The sequence below is a fragment of the Puntigrus tetrazona genome, chromosome 15 (assembly GCF_018831695.1).
Source record: "Puntigrus tetrazona isolate hp1 chromosome 15, ASM1883169v1, whole genome shotgun sequence".
NCBI lineage: Eukaryota > Metazoa > Chordata > Actinopteri > Cypriniformes > Cyprinidae > Puntigrus > Puntigrus tetrazona.
The window spans coordinates 14704375-14719593 of NC_056713.1; the positions used below are offsets into that span (position 1 = coordinate 14704375).

At 37.9% G+C, this 15219-nt stretch overlaps 1 protein-coding gene across 7 annotated transcripts in view; it reads left to right on the forward strand.

Annotated features, from left to right (window-relative positions):
* Positions 1-15219, forward strand: part of bcas3 (BCAS3 microtubule associated cell migration factor) — a 193336-nt gene that overhangs the window by 12796 nt on the left and 165321 nt on the right. For all 7 annotated transcript variants that reach the window (XM_043258853.1, XM_043258854.1, XM_043258855.1 and 4 more), the window contains exons 8-12: positions 9093-9200; positions 9313-9389; positions 11184-11260; positions 11980-12063; positions 14893-15063. In XM_043258853.1, coding sequence (XP_043114788.1) covers positions 9093-9200; positions 9313-9389; positions 11184-11260; positions 11980-12063; positions 14893-15063 — 517 coding nt within the window. The remainder of the gene's footprint in view (positions 1-9092; positions 9201-9312; positions 9390-11183; positions 11261-11979; positions 12064-14892; positions 15064-15219) is intronic.

Here is a 15219-nt window from a genome sequence, read left to right on the forward strand (position 1 = left end):
CTCATGCCAAATGCATGCAACTTAGTGTCAAGTCACAGTTATTAAAAAAGAACAAAAGTGCATATATATATATATATATATATATATATATATATATATATATATATATATATATATAGTGCATGTAGGTGAAATGTAGCCATTAAATTCAAATTTTTGATTTATGAAAGTCTAACAACATTAAAACCATCATTTAAAAACATTAAAAAGGTCTGAGAAACAAATAAATATTAAAAATGAAAAATAACAAATAAAAAAATAAATATGATAATAATAATAATAATAATAACAAAAAACCTGTAGAACACTTAATATAACCCCAGACAGTAACTGAAGCTAAGAAATAAACATTATTCATTAAGCTGGTTATAAAAGAATGTCATTTAACCATTTTTGGCTTCTGTAGTAAGTATGTTTGGAAGGGGTAAAAGTTCACCCAACAAAAGGCCTGCTTTTGTTCTCTGGATTGTGAAGAAATTAAGTTGTTGGGCAGGCAGAAAACAGTGCCCTCTCTTCCTTCCCCTCAAATTTCCAGATCTCCATAGAGAGGATGTGGATGATTTTTTTCTTTTTTTCTTTTTTTGCAATCCTCTAATGCAATCCTCTGTCATTGTGGAGATTACAGCTGGATCGGTGTCAGGGACTAAAGCACGTGGAGGTTCAGAAGAAGGTCCAGTCCTTACAGGCATAGAGCCATGATTTTTGACTTCACAGCGGCCACACTGTGCCTGGCTCTAGGATGGTGGCAAAGATCCAGTGACTCTCCCACTGTATTGCTCTGAAGAGCAGAGCCTCATCCCACTGTCCGCCCAGTGTTATCAATGAGATCTGTTTTTACTTTTTTCTTTTTTTTTTTTTTCTTTAACCATGGCTTTAATTGTCCTTACCCAAAATTGTATGCAAAGTCCTCCTGGCACCCACTGCCTGCTTATTAATTACACAATAGCTGGGAGGAGCGGAACCCTGTTTTGTCCAGTCACTATTTTTAAAGCGACTTAGCTAAAGCCTACTGTGCTATTAAGCTGTGCTTTTCATTGCATTTTTATTGAGATGTGAGAAATCCCTCTTAAGTGTATTAAATGATAAATCTCTGTGCGTTTGTATTAGACACGGGATTATGAGAGGATTGGGAAGTGATGCTTTTAGAGCCCATGAGCCTGTTACTCTCTTGCCATCACACCCGGAACTGTGAGATCTCTTGGCTCAGATGGTGCGATCATGCAGAGATCAGTGGAGGTGAAAAGGAGAGATGTCTACTTGTGGTAGGGTGAAAACAAAGTAAATTTAAAGAGATGGTTAAGGACATATTTAAAGAGATAATACACACAACTCCAATCCGTCAGTTAACATGCTGTGACATGAAAAGCTGCATATTTGTAAGAAACAAACCCCTCAGTTAAAATCGATCAAAAAAGTCGATAATCAATAATGTCCGTAATCGATAATGACACTTCCTCAAGTGAAAAATTCACCACTTGTTGTCATCTCGCATTAAAATCCTTTGGTCTGTTTGTTATGCTTGATCTGTGTGTATTTCTCTCCTGATTCAGATAAGCAGTATGGAAAGAGGACTCTTAATTTGGGTGGAAGTTTAAGATGTTTAAATGTCTTACATTTGTTTAATACAAACAATCAACTTTTAGCTTCACAAGACATGGGCTGGATTATTGTTGATGTTTTTAATCAGCTATATGGACTCGTATTCTGACGGCACCCATTCAGTGCAGAGGATCCAATGGTGAGAAAATGATGTAAAGCTAAATTTCTCCAAATCTGTTTAAATAAATAATGACTTTGTAGATTAAATTAGAATGAACATTAAAGGTAAAGGCAAATTTTCATTTTAGCTACAAGTTCACTAAGTAGCTAAAATTATTGGTTAGCTTTTTTGACATTTTTTATTTGTATGTACATTACTCTCCTAGATTGCTGATAAAATGTCATTTTTCATCTCTCACACTACTGGCTCAATTGCCTATTTTTTGGCCCACAAACAAGATATAAAGGCGTTCTATTTGATGCATGGATCTTGCTTTAAAACCACCAGTATTTGCTTTTGGGTTCTTATGTGGACATTAAAAAAGATTAGATGACATAAAACCCCTTTATGGCCATGAATCATTTTAGATGTCTTAATTCTTTATTTGGAAGCCCAGGGAGTAAAAAGCAATGTTAAAAGTTTATCGCTGCACCTCACACACATTCTCTTTTTTTGGTCCTCTGACATTTGCGTTATTTTACCGTATCCATCTTTCGCTTCATGTTTCCGTGTAATTTGAGGTAACCGTTATGATCTGTTGATAGTTCTGACAGACACAATCCTCACTCTTACAGTCATGTTAAAGATGAATGCATTTCCTTCCCGTGATGGATCCTCCACCCTTCAAGTTATTTGGAAAGTTCATGCCAGGTGCATCTTTAGGTCTCAGATCATCCCTGTGTGCTTTTTCATGCTGACTGGATGACCACATAATTCAAGCTCTCTGAGGATGGGAATCTCATGGCTTTGAAGTTTTCCCTGTTTTTCAAGGGCACTTGTCTCAGATCGGTTTTCCATGAGCATACGTCTCCTTATCTTTCCGATTAATTGCAGAGGAGGCGCACAGGCGTGTAACATCATCCTTTTCATGATTGTGCAAATTTAGGAGTAATGTGCCTATTACCTTTAAGTTAAAAAAATATATATATCTTTTTTTTTTTTTTTTTAAATGGGATGCTAGTAACCTCTTTAACTGAACCTTTTCCAAGTACATTATTTTTAAACAATGCCATTATTATTTCTTTAAAATAAAAACTTTTTTTTATGTGCTAGTGTACATTTTATTTAGTTAATTATTCATTTTAGTCTGCATAATTGTTACTTTTGCCTACTATTGTATAGCGCTTTGAGTAAACTCCTGTTATTTGTAAATGTTTAATAATAGTAAAACTTTTAATGGCTTGATATGAACAAAGTAGCAAAAGGTACTAAGCAGTACGTTTTTTTTTTTTTTTTCCAATTATATTAGAAACTTTAGTGCGAATCAATACACCACACTTAATAATGACTATACTCATAAAGACATTTGAGGTACAAAATAAAACAAAAACTGTCCACTAAACTGAACTGTCCCTTTTTTTTTTTTTTTTTTTTTTTTTTTTTTTTTTTTTTTTGTAATTAAATGCTGTAAACACCAGTACAAGAGCACCAGTGCCCCTACAACAGGCTCCTCATTTCAATGTGTTTCCAATATGCATGCGAATCTGTAGAGAGCTCAGTGAAAGGGGAGGAAATGTATTTCTGGCAGTGCTGCAGACATGAAGCTGCGGTTGAACTTTTTACCCTAATTACTTTCCCGCTAATGCCCACGGCGTGCTGGAATCAAAGGGCCCCCTCAGGCCCCAAGAAGCCTGTGATGTGGCCAGCGTTTGTTGTGTGTTGAAGCTCGGCTTGAGAAAGACAGGGGCAGAAAGAGAGAGAGAGGGTGCAAAATTGTGACAGATTTTTTTTTTTTTTTCTGGTCGAAAATGTCTCAGTTACCACCCACCTCACTTGTTGCCTACAAAAATAGAGTAATTGTTTTCATCTGTGTTTTTACATTGCCGTACTTGGAAATAGCTGTTATAAATCAATACGAGGCTGGCTCAAGGGACTTATCACGGTCCAGAGATCAGAGTTGCGATTTGTCTGTTTCTTCATTTTCCTCGAACACCTTTTGAAAAGGAATATCTCGCACTTCAAGCATCTGTTTTCCATGTTTCTCAAACGATAACAAAAAAGCCTAAGAGGATAATAAAAGAAGTTCATATCTTGCCTTATCTCAGAAGAAACAATACGCGTGGTGGGTTTATCGCAGGTTTAGCCGATTAAACTTTTGAACAGACTCGAACATTGTCCACTTTTAACAGATTTATTTTTATTTGTATTTATGGCACGTTAATTGAGTTTAGTTAAGCTCGTGTTTTGTGGTGTGTTTCTCAGAAGGTCGGCTGGTATTTTGGGGTAAGGCAGTATTTGTTTTGCATTTCCAGAGCATGTAATTGTCTGTTCGTATTCGGAAAGCTTGTAAAGTAGCTGAAGCCGAAATGCGATGACGTCGCCTTGTAAATGGATTTACTCGCTAGCACTGTTCTTTGTTTCCAGACGACTTTTTTTATATTCCTTTCCCCTTGTCAGTTTCCGTTCAGGTTAGTGAAATGATTAAAACCTCACAATGTAAAAAGCACCAAAATGGTTATCTTACAGGGTTCAGGGTCATGCTGAAATGCAGACATCAAAACGTTTACGAGATTATAAAAGTGATGAGTTGGCCAGCTTGTCACGTTGTGGCGTAATGTGCGTAATTACCATTGTAAACATATGTGATGCTAAAATTAAGCCAAACCTTAACTGTAAAAATTGTCCATGTTCCCCTCGTGAGCGACTTTTCCCGTTTGGTTACCACAAGGAAAGCTAAGGCCAGAAAAAGGCCTTTTTTATTGTCTTACCATGCTGAGGGGAGATGGATTTTGCAGGTGTGCGTCTTGGAAGTTTTGTGAGATTGTACCTAGCTATTAGACGCGCCGTTGAGATTGTGGATATTCACATTTGAAGCACTGTGAAGTTATGTCACGCCGAATAAAGAAGGTTGAATTTACCAGACATGAACTTGTGAGTTCAGGTCACCGCCGCTTCCAGTATGTAAAATAACTGAGACATATTTTTAAAGAAAATATATACTTCTATTTAGGTTTTTTATATTTGTATTTTTTCTTTTTTTTTTTTTTTTTTTTTTAAATGGTCAGTGACAAGTGAGAGCGTGCTGTTTGAAAGAGAGAGCTTGATTTCGGGGAAAAAATAAATCTCTGCTCTCTTATCCTTAAAATTATGATAACACAATAAATTTGATGGCCTTATGTTAATCAAATTTAGTATATGTATTAACTTGGCCTTTGCTAAAGAAATGACCGGGATGAAAGTGACATATATAAAGTCGGATGACTGAAGCCATAGGACAGGTCATAATATCTGTGCTCAATATCACCTAAAAGTGTGCTACACTGAAACGCTGATATGATTTTATAACGATAATTGAAATTTACTGACGCTTTCAAATCGAAGTCTCGATTCTCAGTGAGAGGAAATTGTATTATGTTGAGCGTGCACTGCGTCCATTAGTAGCGGGCCATTAGTTACAATGCAAAAAGGCAAACAATTGAAGTGGCCAATTTGATGATTCTTTTTTCAAGGCTATCATTGTCCCGTTAATCAATCTGGGAGCATATCATTTGTGTCACATTGGCTCTAAAACGCTTTAAATTGGATTGATCTGACCCAGATTATATTGAAATCAATGAATAGTGGCTCTAAGACAAGTTTAGGAAGTTAAATGCCCCTATTAATCTCGGTGTCTGAATCCAGAGGGGTTTTTAGCTATGATGATAATCTCTTTGTAGATAGCCGTGTCTCTCTCACTGAGACTGCAAGTGTCCGCAGCTGTGAAACGACAGCAGAAGAGAATAAAAATGCAGACTAATAGCTTTTGCAGATTTTTATGGTCATCCGTTTGACACACTTAAACTACTTTCGCACAGCAGGCAAGGAAATGTTAGTCCCCAAAACGTAATAATAATTTTCATTTATTAATGTATCATTATATTATATCAGCATTTATCTGAAATAAAAAGCTTTTGTAACATGATTTTGTAACAAAAATACTTCTATTTAGTAAGGATGCTTCTAATTTATCAAAAGAGATGATTAAAAAAATCAACATTTATAATGTTACAAGTCCTGTTCTTCTGAACTTTCGATTCATCAAAGAAACATGAAAAATTCCAATAATAAATAATAATAATGGTAGGAAATCAGAATATTAGAATATTAATGTATAAAAAAAATAGGGGTTTTATGATATCACAAACCAAACCGTAGGATCGCGATACACCACCCACGATACGAATCGCCAAACTCTTGCGGGGTACCGCTGCACTCTCACCCCACCTTACTGCCCATTTGTTGATTTATCTAATCTATTAAGCAAATTTTTTTTAGTAACAACAAATAAGGGCTTTTAAAACTTTTGTTCTAGATATGATAATATTAAAGTTCATTTGAAACTCGTCAATACGTCATAAATAGACTGCAACATTCGTTTTCTATTGGGAATTTGTCTATCCGGTATAGACATGTCACATCGTACATACGGTGTCAGGCACACTACATTATGGACAACTGGGTAATTAAAACAATTCAAAACAATGTAAAGACGTGACGTGGCAGTGTCCGGTGTGCGACCAGCTTTAATCTGGCATCTTGCAAGAATAGTCTACATTGGAGGTATTCATGTACTCATTTTTGTTTGCTCGGGTAGGCTGATTGCACTAAATGTGAAGCCAAAGTTAATAAAGGAAAAGTTAAATCAAGTTATTGTTGTTGTTGTTGTGGTTGTTAAGTGAAGGATGGATGGATGGATGGATGGTTTCATTTTTTTTTTTTTTTATACTATCCTATTAAACCAGTAAATAAAACCATATTAAACCAACATGAAAGGGTACATTTTTGAGAACTACAAGTGTATTTTTTTTTCTCTTTATCAAGGAAACTCTGTTTGTTATTGACAATCTCAAACACTGTTTGGAAAGAATTCATGTCAGACTCGGTCTAATTTTATTCACTGTCCAGTCGCTGCCCTGTGATGGAGTGTTTGTATTTGTGATGTGGCTCTGAGACAGGGTTGTTACTGGCAGCTGGCCGATATGGAGATGCAGCACTGGGCACACGTTCATGTTTGCGGTGGGTTCTGCTGCTTACTGGATTGTGTCGTTGACACGCATACTGTAATCCAGCCCTGGGTAAGCCGGCAAACACAAACTCCCACAGTGGGTTAAGACACCACGGGTCAGTCCACACAGCTGGCCAATCCGGTCCTCTAAATGGCCATAGCACGATTTAAGACTTGTGGGACGATTCCATCAATCACTGATGGATCTGAGGCACTGAGTCTCAGCTGCAGGCTTGACCTTCCAGACATTGAGAATGGGCTGTGTGTCACACACACAGTGAGCCTCATGCTCCAAGACATTATCATGCTATCTTTAAAACATTATGCACAATGTGTCCACCCTGACCTCAAGCCACAGCGCTGAGGAGAAGTGGCTCAAATGGCAGATGTTTGGGAACATGCTCAAAGTGCAGGCTGGATTCGCAATCGTCACGGCTTCACTCCGAGATCACTCACTGTCTGTGAAAGTAATGACAAATTAAAAACCTCCCTGGCTCTTCATCACTCAGAATCAGAACTCGAAAGTATAGGATGTTGAGAGACACCACAGCTTTTTTCATTTATGATTTAAGTACTTCCATGTTCCACAACTTGTGGTTTGATGTCTTGGCTGCTTTGTAAAAACTGATATGTGCATGTTTGGAAAAAGAGTTGTTTCCTCGACATGCTGTCCGCGCTGTTTTATCCACTGTTTGCATGCTTGTAAATTATGAATGAGGAGTAAAATGACATTTTCCAACATTAAAAAAGGGGAGACGAAGAAAAGCAAGAGTTTGAAAGCTTTTAAAATGAGCTGTTTGAACAAATTGGTGTAAAGGGCTCCTCTATCTTGTGAACATTTACTTTTTATTTTTTTTTTATTCAGTGCCTTTTGCTTGAATGTTTCACTATATAGCAATATAATAATATAAGGTGATGTGTCCAGTTAAATTAGTAAAATTTTCAAAATGGCAAACAGTTGTTTTTGCATTGTATATTTTATTTAATTGTGTATTATAGCCTGCACTGCACATTGAATTGGTCATCAGAACTATCTAGCCTTTTTGACATCAGGACATCAGTCAATAGCCCGGAGTCAAACCCTTGTTTTCACAGGAGCTGTTACATTAGTAGCAGAGCCAATAGCACTATGCACTATACGTTTTATTGCCAAACTGTATGTTAATGCAAATCTATGATGCATGATATAATCACTTCTTGTGAAGCGGCAGACAGTCGGTCGAATTAAGAGTCAGACGCAGCAAATCATTAGTGGTTGCTTCCAAAGCCAATTGTTTTGTCAATGAAGCACAAGCTATTGATCATCTTCATTTACATGGAGTGCTCGATCAGCTCAGCGTCAGTGTCAATAATCTAGCCTCTTTGGTTCCAGTTTCATCTATAGTTAGACTCCTGACATCCTTAAGTTTATTACTGATGTTTGAGAAACTTATGTACACTTAGCTCCGGCTCCGACAGAATACCTGACTTGTTAGATTGGTATTCTGATCCACACCCGCTGGGTTGGGCTGTGCTGATGCCATGCTTATTACCACAAGACTAATATCCTGCGGAAAGCAAAGTGCCCAGCACAGCGTCTTACCAGAAACGTTCTGTTAAGATGGTTAATATGGCAGGCCAGGCTGTGCCAGATGAGTGCGGAACGCGTAATGAGGATTAATATCTGCCTTTATCACGAGCAGCAGCCACTGCTTTCACTTAACTCCCATCTCCTTGATGAAGGTAGAGAGGAAATAACTACAGAATGGCCAGTGTGAGAAAGTTTTCTGGTGGGTCTTGGTCTTATAATGTATTTTGGGAACTTGAATGTTTGGGAACAAAAAGGTTTTGTATCATTGCAAATTGCAATAAAAATGTACTAGTTTGTTTTATTTTTTATTTTATTAATTTATTTTTTTACTTTGTAGTGCTTTCTGTTTTTGTTTTGTTTTTGTTTTTGTATTGTTTTAAAAACATAAATATTTAAAAATAGAAGAAAATAAGTTTTTCTAGGCTGTATTTACTTAATATTTACAGAACAAACAGTGATAATGTAAAATATTATTGATTTAAAAATAATATATTTTAATATATTTTAATTGCAATTTATTTCAAAGATTATTTTTCTTTCTTTTTATTAAGCAGTAAACCAGTCCTCAATGTCACATTATTCCTCAGAAATTAATGAAATTAAACCAAAATCACTTTGCATCAAATTGAATGCATCCTTGCTGAATAAATTGGAAAACATTCATAAATATTAATTTTCTTAATAATTGATTACTTTATAAATATGTAAAAAATTAAATATGTAAAAATGCATCAAGCCTATTTAGACTAACCAATCACTGCTCTGTCTGTGTTTTGCAGGACAAGTCCTCCTTATTGTTGTGTGGATCTTTATTCCTTGAGGACAGGAGAGATGGTCAAGTCCATACAGTTCAAAACACCCATCTATGATCTGCACTGCAATAAAAGGTGTGCTTGCTTACGTTTTGTCCTGCATTTTACCTCACAATCATTTTAAACGCAGCATTAAGTGTATGTACACTTTTTATCTGACTGAATCTCTATGCCTTGATGACCATAGGATCCTCGTTGTTAGTCTTCAAGAAAAGATCGCTGCCTTTGACAGCTGCACCTTTATGAAAAAGTTCTTTGTCACAAGTAAGTGCTTCACGTTATAGATGTGTCTGCTGAACTTGACCCTTCTTGACCTTCTCTAGTCTCCGACGCAACTTTTCTCTGCTTCTTTGATCTGCAGCTTTGCAAAACAGGAAACCTAGTCTTGATTAATCCTCTTTGCACGCTGACTTCATTAAACCCACAAAACCCCACACTACCCTCATACGTGCTGTCACACCAATGGAGCCGTTTTCCTTGTGTCACTCCTCACGGCTATACGATATCAAAGCTCATCCACAACTCCACAGGCCTGCTTGTTTACACAAATGGCTTTTGTTTTATAATGTGTCAGAGCAGGACATTACCAGAAACGTTTGTGTCAATCTGCCATCGTGCAGTAAACAATAACAAACAAATGCATATTGTCTCTCAGCCCAGCTCTAGCACATAAAGAGCGGTTTCCTTTCCTCAAGTCTAGACCACGGGCCAAATCCGAATGGCTTTTTTGCACCAAAGAGATGCTGCTCAACTCTCGTGTTTGTCACTGGTCTTCGTATATGGTTTCAGAAGAATAAACTGTCCATGTCACCATGTGAAACCAGGCCTCTGCTGCCCACTTAAGCAATCGTCTGTTGTAAATTGCCATTAGTGTTGTTTTAATGGCTCTCATTGTCTATCCGACTTCCCCGTCAACGTCTGCGCCACAGGAAACGGGCATGGTCAATAACCCTTTACATCATTAATCGCTTCTCTAAAGCTTCCTCAACATAGGAAGAACAGAAAGTGACCGACATAAGTCCGTAGTTATTATATAATTAATTAAACAAGTAAAAAAAAAAAAAAAAAAAAATCATAAAAAAGTTCCTTAATGTAATTTCCGGATTATATATTTTAACATGCATTTTTTTTTCATGCAAAGAGAATATATTTAGATTAATAAAAACTACATAGAAATAAAAAGGGTAAAAATGCCAAGAACACACACAAACAAAATGATTCAATCTAACCGAAATTAAAATAAAAATAAAAATTACACCGCCAAAGACATTGAACAATACAAAATATGGAGTTTTTATAGGCACTGGCCTGTATGTTGTTTTTCATAACTTTTACTATTATTATTTTTGGGGTGGAAGTGTTGAATAAGGTCTTTTCTTTCTGGCTGTGAGATCACAAAACAATAGTGAAAATCCCCCAAGCCTGGCTCACAGGATGTGTTAAACATACGTTATCTCACTGCTTTGGCTCCCTTCACTTTGGAAAGGCACAAAAGGCTTTTGCATTACTGCGTTTGTGGCTTACCTCAAGCCCCATTCACCCGAGTTTCAGATCCAGTCTCTACACACTAAATTACTGTCTGCATATATTTTATATTCACTCCATGCTATAAATTACTGTCAGCGCACTTCACACTGTGATATGCACTTTCGTAACCTTTCCGTGTGCAAAGGCACAGAAAGATGTTTGGTGTTTCTGTGCTTATTTATTAGGTTTATTACATTTTATCTGATTTGTATTTGCTTGCGTGTTTGCCATGTTTGTATATGTCCCAAATGTGATGTACAGCCACATTATCATGGCATGTGGGATCAGTACAGATTCTATGGCTGAATTGCTCTCATGGGTCAATCTGTCTGGCAGTTAATAAGCTGAGGAGCCATCCTACTGTCACAAAATGCCAGAACCCTTATTTAACCTCTGGTATTACTCTAACCCTAAGCTGTAGTAAAACACAGTCTAGGACGAGATGCTGCTATGATGGATAATTTATGTGGTCTTTGTGCAGTTATTTGGTTTATCTCTTGTTATATTTGTGTATTTTCCTTTATGTTGCAGGCTGCTACCCTTGTCCTGGGCCCAACCTCAACCCTATAGCTCTGGGAAGTCGGTGGTTGGCCTATGCTGAGAACAAGGTAGTGCAAAGACCCAGTATTTTAAACAACTCCAGAAGAACCAAAAATACCTTCTTTTTTTTTTTTTTTTTTTTGCATTTTGTTGTGCCCCATCCAGATGGTTTTAAGCACGAGAATATGTTTTTGTAAACCCTCAGCAACACATAATAGTCAGCCTAGGTCTACCTTGAGATGGATTTGTTGTTGATAGTTTGCCGCTTTGCTTATCTTAAATCAAACTACAGCCATCTTATGAATGTTTTTATTTCTTACGGATTGCACATATCATTATAAAGACAATGTGTGTCATATCAATATGCGCTAACAATATAATATGACATATTATTATTAAGTAGACCCTTGATTCTCCATCATTTATGTAATGGGTGCGGTTTGTTTGCCTTAGAGAGGCCACTTGCTGCTTAATAATGGACAGATGGGACAGTGTGTCTGGGCAAAGGTAATGAGTTTCTGGCCAATGGCAGCTGAAGTGTTGTATAGGTCTGGGACATGGACCCTAGAGGGAGTGCGTCGTAGAATGGGGCTGAAGAACTGTTTGTTGTCCTAATGGCATCCTCCTCCTCCTCTTACTCACCGTGCCCGCCTGCAGACGTCCTGGCGCGGGCTGTGACAGGCCTCTGTGGGTTAATGAGTGCTGTGGAGCTGAAAGGTTCTGGATGATAATGTGACTCTGTTCTGTCTCTGTGTGTGTGTGTGTGTGTGTGTGTGTGTGTGTGTAGCTGATCCGGTGTCATCAGTCCCGTGGTGGAGCCTGTGGAGATAATGCCCAGTCCTACACTGCCACTGTCATCAGTGCTGCTAAAGTGAGTATGCGCTTCTTACTGCTGCTGTGACAAGTCACAGTCTTCAGCACATGGTAGTGGCATGAAGAAGTATTTGCCCACCTAAGCCATAAATAGTGTCAGATTTCTTTTATCTAAACTTTTATAGTAATGTATTTCTCAAAAAAATAAGTTTGGCTCATAATAATTATATAAAAAAATATGCTAAAAATGGACACGGAAAGTACTTTCTGGTCATCTAACATTTAATAAGTTATTTAGGGTAAAAGGTAAAACCTGTCTATTTTAGAGAAAAGCATTGTTTATTTGTCTAACCCATCTATTCCAAGTTAATATATTCTGAATGGCTTTAGTGTCCAAATATGTTTTGAGGCCACATTAACATTTTAGTCCACACATTTAGTCAACACCTGTGACATGATTTATGCACAGATTATTTCAGTTGTGCTTTCAGTCACTTGAGAGCATTATGATTTTTGTTTTATATGATTATAAACCATCTAAAACCTTTTCATTAAAATCTAAAACATTTGTAACTGTTGCTGCACTGTGTTTTAAAAATCATTCAATACTTATTGCACTGGCCAAACTTTTTAATGTTTTCTTTTTTTTTTTTTTTTTTTTTTTTTTTTTTTTTTTTTTACTTTAACTCATTAAGGACTTTTAGAATGATCACATTTTTATCTTTAAAACACAATCTGCCCAGTAATCCTTAGATGTGTCACATTCATTCATGATAAACCGATTTCCAAGTCAAGGAATCAGCTTTTATCTGGCTCTTGCAAATGTGTTTTTTTTTTTTTTTTTGCGCTTACTTGTGTATTTTCAGTCATGCTTTCTTTCCTGTTTGCTCTGCTCTAAATGAAGCTCATAATGTGTGCTGTTCCACTCACTTTATTCACCATATAGCATCCCAGAGCGGTCTTGGCGTAGTCCTCAGTGATTCAGAGACCCACTAGAGTTCATTTAGTGGTGCCAGAACCTTGGTGCTTAACCTTTCATATGGTTCCAGTCTCCTCTCCTGGTTGCTTAATTGATTTATTAAGCCCACATCTGTATTCCCCGGCCGCCGGCCTGATCACCGCCTAACGAGCGCTAACGGCTTACGTGAGAGAAGTGCCATTAGCCTTAATGGCGGTATACATCAAAAGGAGCACAGCAAAGGTTAGCAGAGAGGAAAACAAGGTTAAAAAAGCCTTGATACGCAGACAGGCCGTCTGCAGACGGGGCTGTGATTTATAACCATCTCCTCCGCTCTGACACACGGTCCCTGTGCTGAGTGGCTCTGAGTGCGGCCGTCTGGGGGCCAGGGGGCCATCTCCCATCAATCCTGTAACACAATCACAAAAAAGGAGGGGTAGGGCGCCTTTTGCAAAATTGAATTCTTGCAAGGCACAGATTGTGTAAATGAGTGCGATGTGACCTAAAGAGAGATGTCATTGTGCCAGCCGCAAGTCTGCATGAGCGGGGTGCCCCAGGGCTCTGTTTTCAGACCTCTGCTGTTGTGAACTGTGTTTGGGGTAAGTGGATAGCACAGCTTAAGTAGGGTCTCCTCTAGTTCTCACTTAATGGAGTGATCGTTCCTCTATGTGTGTGTCTGTCTGCCAAGACCCCGGAGAGCTTAATCAGGCATTCAGGCCAAGCGGCAGCGTCAATACCTCGTGGCGCCTGTGTTTGTTGGGCCCTTTGGAGAATGCTCTGACAAGCCCACTAACTGACTGTGTGTAAATTGCTTTGCCCCATCAATTATTAAGAGAAGCGTTTGCCTCCTAATTGATCAACACTAATGTGTTTTCTAATCACTGCAGTTAGAGTTTTTAGTGCTAATCCAAACAGTCCCCATTGATCAGGGCCGGCGAGGGGAGGGGGGCGTCGGCTAGTGGCAGACACTGTACTGACTGCCGTGCCAGAAATCGGACATCGCTTCTCAGCTCTCTGCTCAGAGTAAACATCGACACTCACTCGCACAAACACTAACCGTTAGCCTACACAGCTAACTCGCACACCTGTCTGTTGACATTGCCTCAAACAACACTGGATGCAAACATGTTTTTTAGGTCATTGCTCAACAAAATCTCTGGATGTGCGAACATTGTTTGCAGTATTGATTTGAGTGTTGCAATAGTACTTGTTTTAGCTGGCACAAATGTTGCTGAATTACATGATTTTCTTTCGATCCTTTGCATGAATTAATTATTGAATATTAAACCATAGGTTTCATTTGACCTTAAAACATGTAGTAATTCCACTTTTTTTACAACCTAATTTTTTCACTAAATAAAACTATAGTGGGTAATTGAACTTGGTATTCTTAGTATGCTGTACAAGGTGTCGTGTTCTCAGAACCATGGGAATGTCTTGTACTAAAATTTATTATGTGGATGGATGGATCTATAAAGGGATAGTACACCCAAATATTCTACCATTGATTACTCAACCCTTATGTTGTTCCAAACCCGTAAGACCTTCTTTCATCTTTGGATCACATTAGAGAGATTTATTTATTTTTTTTCTTTTTTTGCTGAGTTTTCTGACCCTGCATAGATGCAATGCAATTGAAATGTTCAAGGCCCAGCAAGGTACAATATCATTAAAGTATCCATGTGACATCAGTGGTTTACCCGTACTTTCACAAAACTACAAAAACTTTATTCAACAATTTCTTCTGTTCCTCGGCACATGCATGTTGTGCTGGATCAGAAAGCTCTCAGATTTCACCAAAATTATCTTAATTTGTGTCTTGAAGATGAATTTTACTACATTTTTGTCCAAATTTTATTTTTCGTTTTTGTAAAGTTGAAATTTTAGTTTCTTCTTAGTTTTAAAGTTGTGTCTCTGTCTTTCTGTCAGACGTTGAAGACGGGCCTGACAATGGTGGGAAAGGTCGTGACCCAGCTCGCTGGTACCCTGCCGTCAGGAGCACCTGATGAGGAGGGCACTGCCCATAGTGGCACTCGCCGCAGCCCTCACCAGCCTGGTGTGGTCACCATCATAGACACACACACTGTGGGAGAAGGACAGGTAGGAAATGCTCACTCATACATAATAATCTGTATGTTTCTTACCAGGGATGGAGGCTTGTGAATGATGGGATTTCTAGCACACAGCAGTATCACAACAGTGTATCTGTTTATGATAGTTTTTTCACCCATCTGACCTTGATCCGAAAGAACCCGG